General features: G+C 47.6%; 1 protein-coding gene across 1 annotated transcript; it reads right to left on the reverse strand.

Moving 5' to 3' along the window:
- On the reverse strand, window positions 1-11,197 carry CIMAP2 (ciliary microtubule associated protein 2). Its single transcript, XM_075287802.1, has 10 exons — window positions 11,148-11,197; window positions 10,216-10,303; window positions 7,431-7,601; window positions 6,628-6,750; window positions 4,820-4,957; window positions 4,599-4,742; window positions 3,137-3,298; window positions 2,206-2,334; window positions 1,813-1,940; window positions 1-91 (listed from the first exon to the last, which is right to left on the reverse strand). The coding sequence occupies exons 1-10, from the start codon at window positions 11,195-11,197 to the stop codon at window positions 1-3; spliced, it is 1,224 nt and encodes a 407-aa protein (XP_075143903.1).
- Between the last annotated feature and the right edge of the window lie 6,225 nt (window positions 11,198-17,422).

The raw sequence follows: 17,422 nt of genomic DNA on the forward strand, positions 1-17,422 counted from the left end.
TCATGCGGAAAGAGGTGGAGCCATAGAGCCATATGCAGACGCTAACTGCTTTCGAGACGATGAGGGGGAGTGTGATTTCTGAATGCGTTCCCTAGAATAAGACGGACAAATGTGGTTATTATAGTGAAGTGGTTATGGGGACCAGCATGGTACCTCACATTGCAGAATCTGCTTGCTTGAATGTTTCTGTGATCACAGTAATTTATTAGATACAAAGTTCTCTCTACAGACATAAAGGCAGCAGGCAGCCCCTGGATGAATAAGATACTCAAATCCTACTAATATTAGAAATGTGAAAGTTTGTGTGTTTGGATGTTTGTTCCTCAATGACACCTAGATGGGCGAATGGATTTGGCTGAAATTGCGCACATACATACCTTGGGGCCTGGATTGAAAGATAGGCTACATGGAATTCCCTACATGGAATTCTCTCCCCCGTGACCAGTGCTTTTCACTTTCGAATTCGCTGTAGGACCTGGGATGACGTCATCACAGCCCTCTTAGCAGCTCACGCGGTTGGCTGCCGCTTCTCTATGTGGGCGTAGCTAGCGGCCGGCCGGCTTCCAGAAGAACATGGTGTCTCTCGGAGGTCCGGAGCGTCCTGCACAAGCGGCCGTACTCTGGGGCAGCGAGAAGTGCATAGGCTGCCCCGCATGTGTAGTTATACTGGAGATTTAAAGGTTTTTTCCCACAATGATATTTATCCGCCATTCCAAAGTATTCCTGATCACTCAGGGTCTGGCCAATTGGGCCACAATCGCTGATTTCTAGCTTTCCCATGTGGCTAGCCCAATAACTGAATGGCTGCAGGTTCCAAAAACCGCACAAAAATGTTTCAGACACAATGGGGGGAATTGATGACCCCAGTCGTCTGATAATACTGAGGCACAAGGCCATTTCTTGCACCAAATCCCCAATCCACGCCTTGTCTTCCACATTCTGCGAATGTGAGCAGTGTGGGGACAGGGGAGGGTTGAGTCATCCGACTGATTTATTAAAACTCACACGTTTCCTCACGTGGATTAGAATGGAAATCTACGCCAGTTTCTACCTGCCCTAGACTTCTATTCTGGCACTGGACCTTCACTTTACGGCCGGGGTGGCATGTGGTTATACAATTGGCTTTTCTAGAGAATCCCATTCGAACCTTGTGAAAAATATGCGCTGTGGACATGCTGCCATTTGCAAAACTGTCACAATTTGGGAAATCACAGCATGTCAATTATACCTACGGAAACACCGGCAGTTTCCCTATAGATATAATTGTAACAGAAACTTTCCGTGAAAAGCGCTACGGGAAAAAACATGATGCGTTGGATTTTCCCATTGCACTTTTTTTGCTGCGACCAGATACGTGGGGCCTTAATCTAAAGGGGTTTTCTGGGGCTTTGATATCGATGACCTAAACCTTAGGATAGGCCATTCAGATAAGTGCGGAAAGGGCCGATGAAAGAGGCTATGGTGATTTGGCCAAGGCCATGCTGCCTTTATTGTTTACCAGCTCAGCTTCATTCAAGTGACTGGAACTGAGCTATAATGCAGATGCAACCACTGCAAAATATATAGGGCTGTGCCTGGTAAACAATGAAGGAGACTCTGCAATCAGATCAGATCCCCTTCAAACAGCTGATCTGTGTGGGACCCTGGTAGTTGGATCCCCAACAATTTGATATCGATGTCTTACTTTAAGGTTAGGGCTTTAAAAATATTTAAAAAAGAAAATTGATTCTAACAATTGAATAAAAGTCAGTCCCAATGATGGCAGATCCGTTTTTTATTATATCACATCCAGGCGGTCCATGTTGTACTCACTGTAGGACTTTGTCTCTTTCAAAGTTTGATAAGTAGCGCCCTGTCTTTGAAAGAAATGATGTTCGGAAGGTTGCAGTTTTGCCACGTGCGGGTTTGTCTATATTGTATCGTCCAACGCCAACGGGGTTCTGCAAGATGAATATTTTTGTTATTACATTTCTATACGTCTGTATGTGCATGAATTACTAGGAAGATTGTTTTATGATATGAAAAGGTTTTAATACAGAAATCCAAATTTTTGCACCCCATAAAGTTAGGCCACGTGTAGATGGCCATAATGCATTGTTGCTAGAGATGAGCGAACACTATTCGAAACAGCCGTTCGCTCATCTCTAATTGTTACCTGATCACTGACACTATGTGCATCGAGCATACAGAGGACAATACACTTACCGCGCTTCCAAAAAGGATCCGACATGACTTTCTGTCAAATCTCTTAGCAGACGATAGGAAGGGCGCAGAGGATGCCCGCATGGAAGAAAACAGGGGTTTTGTTTCATAGGAGCCAGGTCCTGGTGAATTCTAGGATAAAGAGGACAAGTAAAATAACAGGCAGTACCAGACCGTCACAGTTCAGATGAGTATACAGAATCCATGGCCCCAGACCATTCATACAAAACCGGACTCATCCGTCTTCTGGTTTTCCCACCAATGCAACCAACTTATCCCCTATCCACAGGATTGGGGGAGTCTGACTGAAGGGTCCCCACTGGTCATGAGTTTGGTGGTGTTTTGCTCCCCAGCGGTAGTCCGCTATCTCCAGCAGTCCTATTGAAATGAATGGAGTGGATTGTGCCCTTCTGACCACCACTCTAAGGAATCAGACCCTACTGATAGGATAAGGAATGAGTTGCTTTGGTTGGAACACCTCTTTCTAGATTATAAGAATAAGTTCCTTTGTACCCCTGTCAGAATGGAGTAGCAGTCGCACAGGGCTATCTTAAGAATTGATCATCAATATTTAACGCCTGAAAGATCCCTTTAACTCTATGGGATTGCCAGTGATCAGTGGATGCTGTATTTGGCTCTTAGGCAGTCCCATAGACATGAATGAAGTGGAAGTGTCCCTGCATAGTTGTCACTTGGTTCAGACGGGGGGGGTAAAAGAAACTCTCATGATGGGTGCAGCTCCAATTAGACATTTTTGACCTATCCTGTGGATAAGTGATATGTTCTAGTCTTGCACAAACCCTTTCTATAATGGGATGTTTAGAAGTATACCAAGCAAGATGCAAGCCGAAGGCATGAATTCTTACAAAGCAGAACTCCCCTTCCGTTCTGCCATGTTTTCCTGTGACACATTTGTCCCACCTATGATACCTACATTGGGCCGGGGCCAGTGGGTCAGGGAACTGCAGAATATTCTCTCTGTTGGATGTTTTGGATACTGAGGCATTTTCCCAAACTTTCCGTGTTTAATCTTCTGCTCATTTTCTTCAGTAAATGATCTGACTTTATATTGTCCAGGCTCTGACTTGTAATTTTTCTGAATATACAAGAAAAATGATTTGACTTATCAGGCACATATTGATTTGGTGCTTATAAAATCCCAAAGAAATTATACTTGTGATTACCATCTCTTTATGTTATAAAATAAGATACCTAACCAATATGGCAGTCATTACTACCAGAATATTGTAGTCTGCAGTATGGCTGTGCAGCTTACGCTGGGTTCACACCAGCGCCTGAACTCTGTTTTCATGTTTCCGTCTTCTGCATGCAGAAGACGGAAACCTGTCATGCCAAGTCCGGCCGTGAGCATTTTATACGCTCCACCGCAAAACCGTTTTTTTTTTAAATGGACACAGAGTACTGCATGTCCGACTCTGTGTCCGGTTTCGCCGTGGAGCACATAAAACGCTCACCAGCACACACGGCCGGAGACTTTTCAAGCCCATTCAAATGAATGACATTGAAACATGCCGGCAGGTTTCCATCTCCTGCCCCTGTTTTGTGCAGGAAACAGAAACCTGCAGAACGGAGACCGGGCGCAGATGTGAATGAGCCCTTAGAAGATATCCCCTGCTACTTGGCTGGAGATTATTCTGGAAATCTCCCCTTAAAGGGGTGATACAGGACTGGGATACTGAGCTCCACTTCCTATTCTCAGGAAGTGACATCCATTGGTCACATGGTCATGCTACAGCTCCGCCCCAATTATTTTAATAGGACTGACCTGCCTGTGATGTCACATACTGATAAGAGGAAATGAAGCTCGGTATCATAGTTTTGGATAACCCCTTTAATGATTAAGAAGAAAACTTCTGAATTGTTTCGCCTGCATGAAGAGAACTGTGCAGCCTTACAGTTACAGCTGCATGTTTTGCTCTAGTTCTATGATCAGTGCAGGAAGAAACAGAGAAAATAAGAGGCTTAACAATGAATGCCCAGATTGCTGAAAGGGATAGAAAAGACAGTCTGTGTAGTGGGGGCCTCTTTATTAAGTACGTGTGTCTGGCACTGCAAAATTCCAGCAGTTTAAGGTGTGACAGCATTGCTTGAAGAATGGACAACGACGCAATGCCCTGCACCAAAAGTACTGCATGCTGTGGTGCACGCCAATGCTAAAAGTACAAAGTACTGCAGTGTGAACAGTGTCCAGATCTATGTAACCAATAAAGAGGCTGTATTACTTATCCAAGTACCTCAGCCCCTTCAAACAGGTGACTGCTGGAGGTGTCAAGATGCGGATTGCCACATCATAGGCCTATTCTAAAAAGACTTGATAACGTCTTAAAGTCAAAGCTTCTAGAATGATATAAGATGATATAAGAGATTATACTTACAGGTGTAGCAAAGTATCCATATGGGATGGGCTCGGATCTGGATCCAGTGAATACGTCATAAGGTCCTCTTTTACCCACAACGTGTTGTAAGGTTTCATCTACAGAGTACTTCATATTGTAGGTTCCTGGTCCCAGGTCAGATCCCTGTAAGATAAAATTCACATTTGGAGACCTATCAGAAGGCAGCGTACACATGTTTTTTTTTCCTAGCAGCCACTCACAATGCCGGCCTTTGTGTGGATTTTATTTGTCTCGCTATCCATGATGCCTTTCGAACTTGCAGATTTGGAAGCCCTCTCTTCTATTAAGGCATAAGGGTTCCCTCCTACTCCATAAGTTCCTGGTCCTGGGTTCTTGTTCTGCATGGAAGACAGAAAAGTGGCCATGTTACATGTTATATACATTTGAGCCCTTTATACTCCACCCTAAGGTTTATTCTGGTACTTTATAGGACCTGTGCCGTACTTCCCTTTGTCCTTGTTAGATTATTTTTCCATATATGTATTTTACTGCATATTAATAAAATTCATTAGTATGTTTTACGTGTGGTTTATTTTCATATGGAATAATTAGCAAGATTGCACTTTGACACAAGAAAGATAAATGTCAATTATACCTACAGAAACACTGGAGGAAAACTCTGCAGACATTCTGTGAAAACGCGTCGGCTAAAAAACGCAAAGCATTTCTGCCATGTTTTTTCCCGCAGCGCTTTCTGGATGTGGCTCGCTATGTGGGGCCTTAGCCTAAAAGACATTATGGTGGTGGTAGACTTCTTTTAAGTGGGGTTCTACAGGAAAATGTGTTGGTACTTACTTCTTCCGTGGCTCTATTCCAGTGGTTCTACAATTCCAGTCTGGTTCTGACCTTAGTTCATGTGATCATAACCAGCACCAGCCCCCATAAGTACAGGTATCTAGCAGTGAACATGGAAGAGGAGGTAGGATAACTCGGAGGGTGCTGGTTCTGATCACATGACCCAGGGTTGGAACCACATATTTTGTCACAAACAGAACCACGGAAGAATTAAGTATTGAGATATTTCCTGGAGAACCCCTTTAAGACCAGAGCCACACAGTGTAAGCAAGCTGCTGAATATCTATCAATGAAATAACTTAAGTTCTACTTTGTTTTAAGGTGAAGGTCTCCTTTGCTTTGCAGAAACCAGCAGCAAAAAGTGACAGGTTGCAGCATGTGCATGTAAAAGTGACCATCCGGGAAGCACAGTCTATGTGTAGGCCATATTTCCCGGACTAAACTCAGCTTTGTGCATATAATTTATAGCCCACACATAGTCCGTGCCTCACAGAGGAGACGGGTTGTGTGCAATGCCACGAAACTGATATAAAGCTGTCAGTTTAGTACATGAGCCATAAAGAAGCTCAGTGCATCATAACTGCAGTAAGTTCTTATGCACACAGCCAGATTCAGTCTAGGAAATATGGCCCACAGGCAGACGGTTTTTCTGGACATGTGCATGATCACTGAAACTCATCCACAATCAGAGAGAAACTAAGCAAAATTGCTGCCAAATACCCCCTCAAAGCTGTGAAAATTTACAGCTGCACAGTGGCTAAGTGTTAAAGAAATACCATGCTAATGCTGCATGCAAAATGGATTTCTCTCCGGTGCAAAGGTTGAAAGCCACGGGGAGAGATGCAGAGGAAAATGCTACTGAATTTGCCTGCGGACAATCAGCAATGTTTTCACTGTTTGCATCCTCAGCCTTAAAAGGTATTATCATCCCAGATGTTTATGGCATAGCTGCAGGATATAGAATACAAGTATAATCGATGTGCATGTGCCCAAGCTCTGGTACCTCAATCTATGTTTAGAATAGGGGTCCCTTAACCCTAGTCCTGCATGTTTGGCTATTTCTGTGACACCCGTAGTCTGGATGTGAGATGGTAAATTTTTTACTGCATGTAGATTTACCCTTACAGTAGAAAATGTTCTGTACAAAGTAGCCATCTCGTCCATGACAAGGAATAAATACACACTAGTCTGGAATATACAGAAAACACTTTACCTTTTTATCTTCCTTGAAGCGTACGTCCCTGGTGCTGCACACTCCCCGAACACTAGACGGCTTCTTCTCCATCAGGTCCACAAATGACTTTATATTGTATCGACCTGGACCCATGCATTGTTTCTATAATAGCAGACAAGATGGGAGGCCACAGGGTTGAAGGGAACCTGCCAGTCTCTTTATGTAGTGACAGGGACAATGATTTTACTGGTTTGTCACATACAGTACATTGAGAGAACTGATATCTTATTTATTGCAGCACATGGCTAGTGAGGAATCAAGAGATATTCAACTTAAATATCAGAGATATGCAGGATGCTGGGGGGAGGGGGCGGTGGCGCACACGGTGGCTCAGTGGTTAGCACTGCAGCCTTACAGTGCTAGGTCCTGGTGTTCAAATCCCAAAACTATCTGCAAGGAGTTTGTATGTTCTGCCCATGTTTGCATGGACTTCCATCCCATATTCCAAAAAAACATACTGATAGGGGAAAAATGTACATTGTGAGCTCTATGTGGGGCTCACAATCTACATTTAAAAAGAAAAATTAAAGATATGCAGGATTCTGATTGACAGATTTCTCCCTATTACAGTGCACAGTAAGGAATCTGTCAGTCAGCAGTGGGAGTTCAGGGGAGTCTGCATTCATGAACACGTAACACACTCGCTGTCAGCGCTCACAGGGCTGCTAGGAATAAGACATGAGAACTCCAAGAGATCAAGAGTGCAACAAAAAAAGGCTAACCGTTTCCTTTTAATGATGACCAGAATGTCAATGACCAATCTGTACAAAATATTCTCTCACCAACAAGCGGTTCCTCTCCCAGGTCTCTTTGTAAAGAAGATGAGGCATTTCCGTCAACCTTTCCGTTTCTTCCGCTCTTTTCCATCCAGGTGCAGATGCATTTCTCTCAAGAACAGATGGACTGAAAGCGCCAGGTGCTGCTTCATACGACCCCGGACCGAGCCTTGTCTCCTGGATTACATAACAAGATTATTCCACATGGATAATGCACACAGTGATGTCATAATACAAAAGCTTATCAGCTCAAACAAGTCATGTCAGTCACAGAAACCATACACCCTATGATGTCACAGAATAGAGAAAATACACACAGTGATGTCACAGTACAGAGATAATACACACAGTGATGTCACAGTACAGGATAATACACACAGTGATGTCACAGTACAGGGGTATTACACACAGTGATGTCACAGTACAGGATAATACACACAGTGATGTCACAGTACAGGGATAATACACACAGTGATGTCACAGTACAGAGATAATACACACAGTGATGTCACAGTACAGGATAATACACACAGTGATGTCACAGTACAGGGGTAATACACACAGTGATGTCACAGTACAGGATAATACACACAGTGATGTCACAGTACAGGGATAATACACACAGTGATGTCACAGTACAGAGATAATACACACAGTGATGTCACAGTACAGGGATAATACACACAGTGATGTCACAGTACAGAGATAATACACACAGTGATGTCACAGTACAGAGATAATACACACAGTGATGTCACAGTACAGAGATAATACACACAGTGATGTCACAGTACAGGATAATACACACAGTGATGTCACAGTACAGAGATAATACACACAGTGATATCACAGTACAGGGATAATACACGCAGTGATGTCACAGTACAGGATAATACACACAGTGATGTCACAGTACAGAGATAATACACACAGTGATGTCACAGTACAGGATAATACACACAGTGATGTCACAGTACAGAGATAATACACACAGTGATATCACAGTACAGGGATAATACACACAGTGATGTCACAGTACAGGATAATACACGCAGTGATGTCACAGTACAGGATAATACACACAGTGATGTCACAGTACAGGATAATACACACAGTGATGTCACAGTACAGGATAATACACACAGTGATGTCACAGTACAGAGATAATACACGCAGTGATGTCACAGTACAGGATAATACACACAGTGATGTCACAGTACAGGGATAATACACACAGTGATGTCACAGTACAGAGATAATACACACAGTGATGTCACAGTACAGAGATAATACACACAGTGATGTCACAGTACAGGGATAATACACACAGTGATATCACAGTACAGGGATAATACACACAGTGATGTCACAGTACAGGATAATACACACAGTGATGTCACAGTACAGGGGTAATACACACAGTGATGTCACAGTACAGGATAATACACACAGTGATGTCACAGTACAGAGATAATACACACAGTGATGTCACAGTACAGAGATAATACACACAGTGATGTCACAGTACAGGATAATACACACAGTGATGTCACAGTACAGGGATAATACACACTGTGATGTCACAGTACAGGGATAATACACACAGTGATGTCACAGTACAGGGATAATACACACAGTGATGTCACAGTACAGGATAATACACACAGTGATGTCACAATACAGAGATAATACACACAGTGATGTCACAGTACAGGGATAATAGACACAGTGATGTCACAGTACAGGGATAATACACACAGTGATGTCACAGTACAGAGATAATACACACAGTGATGTCACAGTACAGGATAATACACACAGTGATGTCACAGTACAGGATAATACACACAGTGATGTCACAGTACAGGATAATACACACAGTGATGTCACAGTACAGGGATAATACACACAGTGATGTCACAGTACAGAGATAATACACACAGTGATGTCACAGTACAGGATAATACACACAGTGATGTCACAGTACAGGGATAATACACACAGTGATGTCACAGTACAGAGATAATACACACAGTGATGTCACAGTACAGGGATAATACACACTGTGATGTCACAGTACAGGGATAATACACACAGTGATGTCACAGTACAGGGATAATACACACAGTGATGTCACAGTACAGGATAATACACACAGTGATGTCACAGTACAGGATAATACACACAGTGATGTCACAGTACAGGATAATACACACAGTGATGTCACAGTACAGGGATAATACACACAGTGATGTCACAGTACAGAGATAATACACACAGTGATGTCACAGTACAGGGATAATACACACAGTGATGTCACAGTACAGAGATAATACACACAGTGATGTCACAGTACAGGGATAATAGACACAGTGATGTCACAGTACAGAGATAATACACACAGTGATGTCACAGTACAGAGATAATACACACAGTGATGTCACAGTACAGAGATAATACACACAGTGATGTCACAGTACAGGGATAATAGACACAGTGATGTCACAGTACAGGGATAATACACACAGTGATGTCACAGTACAGGATAATACACACAGTGATGTCACAGTACAGAGATAATACACACAGTGATGTCACAGTGCAGGGATAATGAACACAACAGGGCACAACAAGATTATACAATATTATACCTGCTGATATAGTTTTCTTAGTGAATAGAGCTGAGCTATATTACCAGGCACAGTTGTGCACTCAGACCGGCCTCAGTGTTTGATGGAAGTTTAGCAGTGTGTTCTCACTTTGTGCCCCATTTAGGGACATCTCAACTCACCAACTCTGAGGTTGCCTTCTTGCAGTAAGATATTTGTGTGTATGTGCCAGGCTTCTTCAGTTTAGGATTCACTGCTGATATATCAAACCTGCAAAATATAAGATTGTGAATCTATAGATGTAAAAGAACAATATAACAGGGATCAGTGATCATCTCCATTGAAGGATTTGGTAGCTTAGCTGCATGTTAACAACACAGGTCAGTGACCATACAGCGTGACTACGCCCAGCTAAGCCTATGGACACATTACTGACTGTCTTAGGAAAACCAGAATTCTGAGCGATAAAATTCAGATCTTATAATCATCCCGATCCAGTCTTGTAGTTCAGAGACCCCGGGAATGGCGCTTATACTGTGTAAGGGGAAAAAGTGTAACAGAAGTTTTGCAAAATCCTTGAGACTCTGTGCAGTGCCTTGTGCTAATGCCCGCCATTCTGTACAGTATGTAGTGCTGATATACCATTGCCTGTATAATACTGTCATAGACTATAACATAGGGAATGTATTGGCATGTATTGTGCACCTGCTTTAACGTAGATATGGGCACAAAGTGGGGGATGAGGGCAGAAAGCTTTGGGTGCATTATCTCCAGCTGCATGGATCTGAGTTATATATACACTCAGAACAGCACCACACTGGTCCATAGGTTGTGCCTGGTATTGCAGGTTAGATCGCTGACATTATATATATATATATATATATATATATATATATATATATATATATATATATATATAGATAGTCAGTGACCTAACCTGCAATACCAGGCACAACCTATGGACCAATGTGGTGCTGTTCTGAGTGAAAGCAATCATGTATTTCTAATTCTGGACAAACCAGGGGACACATGTCCTATATGTATGCAGTGTATATACAGTATATCAGCTAATATGGCGGCATTACTAGTAGCAGGGCCGCTTGGGCTCATGTACCTGGCACTTCGGCAGCCAAAAGGAGCTCCTGTGAACTTCTTCTCAGCCATTCCCTGCCGTGGTCGCTATAGCAACGAGACGCCTGGGATATTTAGCGGCCGGTCTGTCACGTGACTATAGCGCGCAGCCAATCACCGGAGAGACGGGTTTCTTGGGAGTCTGCGGCGTCTACTTAGTATATATTCTTAAAGAGACCGCACAGATCAATGGCAGGTGATCGAGAGAGGGGCCGGGGACAGGCAGGGAGCAGAGCTCTGTGTATAGGGGACAGGCAGGGAGCAGAGCGCTGTGTATAGGGGACAGGCAGGGAGCAGAGCGCTGTGTATAGGGGACGTGCAGGTAACAGAGCGCTGTGTATAGGGGACAGGCAGGGAGCAGAGCTCTGTGTATAGGGGACGTGCAGGCAGCAGAGCGCTGTGTATAGGGGACAGGCAGGGAGCAGAGCTCTGTGTATAGGGGACAGGCAGGGAGCAGAGCTCTGTGTATAGGGGACAGGCAGGGAGCAGAGCTCTGTGTATAGGGGACAGGCAGGGAGCAGAGCTCTGTGTATAGGGGACAGGCAGGGAGCAGAGCGCTGTGTATAGGGGACGTGCAGGTAACAGAGCGCTGTGTATAGGGGACAGGCAGGGAGCAGAGCTCTGTGTATAGGGGACAGGCAGGGAGCAGAGCTCTGTGTATAGGGGACAGGCAGGGAGCAGAGCTCTGTGTATAGGGGACGTGCAGGCAGCAGAGCGCTGTGTATAGGGGACAGGCAGGGAGCAGAGCTCTGTGTATAGGGGACGTGCAAGGAGCAGAGCTCTGTGTATAGGGGACATGCAGGCAGCAGAGCTCTGTGTATAGGGGACAGGCAGGGAGCAGAGCTCTGTGTATAGGGGACGTGCAGGGAGCAGAGCTCTGTGTATAGGGGACGTGCAGGGAGCAGAGCTCTGTGTATAGGGGACGTGCAGGCAGCAGAGCGCTGTGTATAGGGGACGTGCAGGGAGCAGAGCTCTGTGTATAGGGGACGTGCAGGGAGCAGAGCTCTGTGTATAGGGGACGTGCAGGCAGCAGAGCTCTGTGTATAGGGGACGTGCAGGCAGCAGAGCGCTGTGTATATGGGACGTGCAGGCAGCAGAGCGCTGTGTATAGGGGACAGGCAGGGAGCAGAGCGCTGTGTATAGGGGACAGGCAGGGAGCAGAGCTCTGTGTATAGGGGACGTGCAGGCAGCAGAGCTCTGTGTATAGGGGACAGGCAGGGAGCAGAGCTCTGTGTATAGGGGACGTGCAGGCAGCAGAGCGCTGTGTATAGGGGACAGGCAGGGAGCAGAGCTCTGTGTATAGGGGACGTGCAAGGAGCAGAGCTCTGTGTATAGGGGACATGCAGGCAGCAGAGCTCTGTGTATAGGGGACAGGCAGGGAGCAGAGCTCTGTGTATAGGGGACGTGCAGGGAGCAGAGCTCTGTGTATAGGGGACGTGCAGGGAGCAGAGCTCTGTGTATAGGGGACGTGCAGGCAGCAGAGCGCTGTGTATAGGGGACGTGCAGGGAGCAGAGCTCTGTGTATAGGGGACGTGCAGGGAGCAGAGCTCTGTGTATAGGGGACGTGCAGGCAGCAGAGCTCTGTGTATAGGGGACGTGCAGGCAGCAGAGCGCTGTGTATATGGGACGTGCAGGCAGCAGAGCGCTGTGTATAGGGGACAGGCAGGGAGCAGAGCGCTGTGTATAGGGGACAGGCAGGGAGCAGAGCACTGTGTATATGGGACGTGCAGGCAGCAGAGCGCTGTGTATAGGGGACAGGCAGGGAGCAGAGCGCTGTGTATAGGGGACAGGCAGGGAGCAGAGCGCTGTGTATAGGGGACAGGCAGGGAGCAGAGCGCTGTGTATAGGGGACAGGCAGGGAGCAGAGCTCTGTGTATAGGGGACGTGCAGGGAGCAGAGCTCTGTGTATAGGGGACGTGCAGGCAGCAGAGCGCTGTGTATATGGGACGTGCAGGCAGCAGAGCGCTGTGTATAGGGGACAGGCAGGGAGCAGAGCGCTGTGTATAGGGGACGTGCAGGCAGCAGAGCGCTGTGTATAGGGGACGTGCAGGGAGCAGAGCTCTGTGTATAGGGGACGTGCAGGCAGCAGAGCTCTGTGTATAGGGGACGTGCAGGCAGCAGAGCGCTGTGTATATGGGACGTGCAGGCAGCAGAGCGCTGTGTATAGGGGACAGGCAGGGAGCAGAGCGCTGTGTATAGGGGACAGGCAGGGAGCAGAGCGCTGTGTATATGGGACGTGCAGGCAGCAGAGCGCTGTGTATAGGGGACAGGCAGGGAGCAGAGCGCTGTGTATAGGGGACAGGCAGGGAGCAGAGCGCTGTGTATAGGGGACAGGCAGGGAGCAGAGCGCTGTGTATAGGGGACAGGCAGGGAGCAGAGCTCTGTGTATAGGGGACAGGCAGGGAGCAGAGCTCTGTGTATAGGGGACGTGCAGGCAGCAGAGCTCTGTGTATAGGGGACGTGCAGGGAGCATAGCTCTGTGTATAGGGGACAGGCAGGGAGCAGAGCTCTGTGTATAGGGGACGTGCAGGGAGCAGAGCGCTGTGTATAGGGGACAGGCAGGGAGCAGAGCGCTGTGTATAGGGGACAGGCAGGGAGCAGAGCGCTGTGTATAGGGGACAGGCAGGGAGCAGAGCGCTGTGTATAGGGGACAGGCAGGGAGCAGAGCTCTGTGTATAGGGGACGTGCAGGGAGCAGAGCTCTGTGTATAGGGGACGTGCAGGCAGCAGAGCGCTGTGTATATGGGACGTGCAGGCAGCAGAGCGCTGTGTATAGGGGACAGGCAGGGAGCAGAGCGCTGTGTATAGGGGACGTGCAGGCAGCAGAGCGCTGTGTATAGGGGACGTGCAGGGAGCAGAGCTCTGTGTATAGGGGACGTGCAGGCAGCAGAGCTCTGTGTATAGGGGACGTGCAGGCAGCAGAGCGCTGTGTATATGGGACGTGCAGGCAGCAGAGCGCTGTGTATAGGGGACAGGCAGGGAGCAGAGCGCTGTGTATAGGGGACAGGCAGGGAGCAGAGCGCTGTGTATATGGGACGTGCAGGCAGCAGAGCGCTGTGTATAGGGGACAGGCAGGGAGCAGAGCGCTGTGTATAGGGGACAGGCAGGGAGCAGAGCGCTGTGTATAGGGGACAGGCAGGGAGCAGAGCGCTGTGTATAGGGGACAGGCAGGGAGCAGAGCTCTGTGTATAGGGGACAGGCAGGGAGCAGAGCTCTGTGTATAGGGGACGTGCAGGCAGCAGAGCTCTGTGTATAGGGGACGTGCAGGGAGCATAGCTCTGTGTATAGGGGACAGGCAGGGAGCAGAGCTCTGTGTATAGGGGACGTGCAGGGAGCAGAGCGCTGTGTATAGGGGACAGGCAGGGAGCAGAGCTCTGTGTATAGGGGATGTGCAGGGAGCAGAGCTCTGTGTATAGGGGACGTGCAGGGAGCAGAGCTCTGTGTATAGGGGACGTGCAGGGAGCAGAGCTCTGTGTATAGGGGACGTGCAGGGAGCAGAGCGCTGTGTATAGGGGACAGGCAGGGAGCAGAGCTCTGTGTATAGGGGACGTGCAGGGAGCAGAGCTCTGTGTATAGGGGACGTGCAGGGAGCAGAGCTCTGTGTATAGGGGACAGGCAGGGAGCAGAGCTCTGTGTATAGGGGACGTGCAGGGAGCAGAGCTCTGTGTATAGGGGACGTGCAGGCAGCAGAGCTCTGTGTATAGGGGACGTGCAGGCAGCAGAGCTCTGTGTATAGGGGACATGCAGGGAGCAGAGCTCTGTGTATAGGGGACGTGCAGGTAACAGCTCTGTGTATAGGGGACAGGCAGCAGAGCTCTGTGTATAGGGGACATGCAAGGAGCAGAGCTCTGTGTATAGGGGACGTGCAGGGAGCAGAGCTCTGTGTATAGGGGACGTGCAGGCAGCAGAGCGCTGTGTATAGGGGACGTGCAATGAGCAGATCTCTGTGTATAGGGGACGTGCAGGGAGCAGAGCTCTGTGTATAGGGGACGTGCAGGCAGCAGAGCTCTGTGTATAGGGGACGTGCAGGCAGCAGAGCTCTGTGTATAGGGGACGTGCAGGGAGCAGAGCTCTGTGTATAAGGGACGTGCAGGCAGCAGAGCTCTGTGTATAGGGGATGTGCAGGCAGCAGAGCTCTGTGTATAGGGGACGTGCACGGAGCAGAGCTCTGTGTATAGGGGACGTGCAGGGAGCAGAGCTCTGTGTATAGGGGACGTGCAGGCAGCAGAGCTCTGTGTATAGGGGACGTGCAGGGAGCAGAGCTCTGTGTATAGGGGACGTGCAGGGAGCAGAGCTCTGTGTATAGGGGACGTGCAGGCAGCAGAGCTCTGTGTATAGGGGACGTGCAGGCAGCAGAGCTCTGTGTATAGGGGACAGGCAGGGAGCAGAGCTCTGTGTATAGGGGACGTGCAGGGAGCAGAGCTATGTGTATATGACAGCACACTATATAAGTAAGAATCCCCACACATCATTTAACTTGTGCCCATTACTACCAGAGAAATATACAGACATTTCCTCTGGAGGTCCACTATAGGGGACACTATAGGGGACATCTACACAGGACAGGGTCGCTGCTGGGTTAATGGCAGTAGGATTCACCTCATGACCAGGGCTGTGGAGACAGAACTAATTTTGGATGGAGTCGGAGCTGAGAAAAGTTACCGCCTCTGGCTTCAAAATAAAATGCTGAATTACTTTTAATGATGTAATTATTAATATTTATAAGTGCAGCACTTGACTATCTCCAGCACCTCCATGGGAGTGATTAGGAACATCCCATCCAGCAAGGCTGGCACACACCAGGGATAAATACACCCCCATTCTCATCAGTGCCGGAGTCTCTGCACAGAGGACTTTTCTCTTCTGCAGGATTCAGTATAAACATGGCAGACACCCGGCGGACCCCATTCTAGCCTATGGGGTCCTTGGTAACCGCTGTTTTAGCAGTCGGCTCTCCGTCATTCGGATACGCCAGGAGAGACCCATATGCAGCTGTGACCCTAGCCTTATCAGATCGGAGCACTACATGTATGGGAAGAGAACGCAACCAGAATAAAGACATCATGGCTGGATTTCTGACCAGTCCCAGACTATAGAAAGTTCCTGCATTCCTGGCTGTATCCACTAGTATCAGATCATCTAGAAAACTGCAAAATGCTTACCGTATTTTTCGGACTATAAGACGCACTTTTTTTCCCCAAAATTTTTGGGGAAAAGAAGGGTGCATCTTATAGTCTGAAGGTGGCGCCTGGCATCCGCTGTAATAGAGAGGCGGAAGCCGGCAAGTGATAGACGCCATTACAGGTGCCGGGGCCTGAGACATCGCTGCGCTCCTCTGCCCTGCTGGCTTCATGCAGGGCAGAGGATCGTAGCGATGTCTCAGGCCCCGGCGTCTATCCCTCCCCGGCATCCGCCTCTCTAGTAGAGCGGATGCCGGGTCAGTATCGGTGGCCTCTTCTCCCCCGGAGCCGGTCCCCACCGGCCCCGTACCTGTGAGGTTGCAGGCCGGCTCCTGCGTGGCGATATCGCAGGAGCCGACCTGTTCGGGTGACAGCCGGGAGCCTAATGAGGCTCCCCGGCCTGTCACTGCTGTATTAGTATTGCTACTGGTCTCTATGACCAGCCGTAATACTAATAGACAGAATGTCCCATAGACGGCAATACAGTTGTATTGCCGTCTATGGGACTTGCGATCAAGCGACCGCAGGTTCAAGCCCCCGGGGGGGAATAAAATAGTAAAAAAAAAAAAAAAAAAGCTTTAAAAATATGAAATAAATAAAAGTTCTAAATCACCTCCTGGTTTTTTTTCAATACAAGGTGATCTAAGCAATAGATATCCCCCAAAATGGTATAACTAAAAAGTACAGCTGGCCCCGCAAAAAAAACGCCCTATACATCCCCGTACAGCTGCAGGGTCACCTGTCAATGTGGCCTTGCAGCTGTTGCAAAACTACAACTCCCATATATTAAATATTTTACCAGTTTTTGCTTCAAAATTTTTTTTCCCTATTTTCCTCCTCTAAAACCTAGGTGCGTCTTATAGTCCGAAAAATACGGTAATTATTTATATTTGCAAAAATATTATATTTGTGTACACCTTTAGCGGGCGTTCACACTACCGCCGCTGTCCGCCCAGGGGTTTCCATCCTAAACCCCGGGGAAACTGGACAGGGGACGGCTTGCTGGTGGTCAGCTTCTTGAAGCTAACCACTGCTGTCCGTAGGCAGCCTCTCTGCCTGGAAACCGGGTTTTTTGCACA

This window comes from Leptodactylus fuscus, chromosome 9, assembly GCF_031893055.1.
Source record: "Leptodactylus fuscus isolate aLepFus1 chromosome 9, aLepFus1.hap2, whole genome shotgun sequence".
NCBI classification, from domain to species: Eukaryota; Metazoa; Chordata; class Amphibia; order Anura; family Leptodactylidae; genus Leptodactylus; species Leptodactylus fuscus.

What these genes read in the sequence shown, in the direction of transcription:
- CIMAP2 (XM_075287802.1), bottom strand. Translation starts at nt 11,197, where the DNA reads ATGGCTGAGAAGAAGTTCACAGGAGCTCCTTTTGGCTGCCGAAGTGCC. An exon ending in GGGAGAGGAACCGCTTGTTG is followed by an intron (nt 6,751 to 7,430) that starts GTGAGAGAATAT and finishes CTGCTATTATAG; the next exon opens with AAACAATGCATGGGTCCAGG. An exon ending in CCCACTGGCCCCGGCCCAAT is followed by an intron (nt 2,335 to 3,136) that starts GTAGGTATCATA and finishes TCTTTATCCTAG; the next exon opens with AATTCACCAGGACCTGGCTC.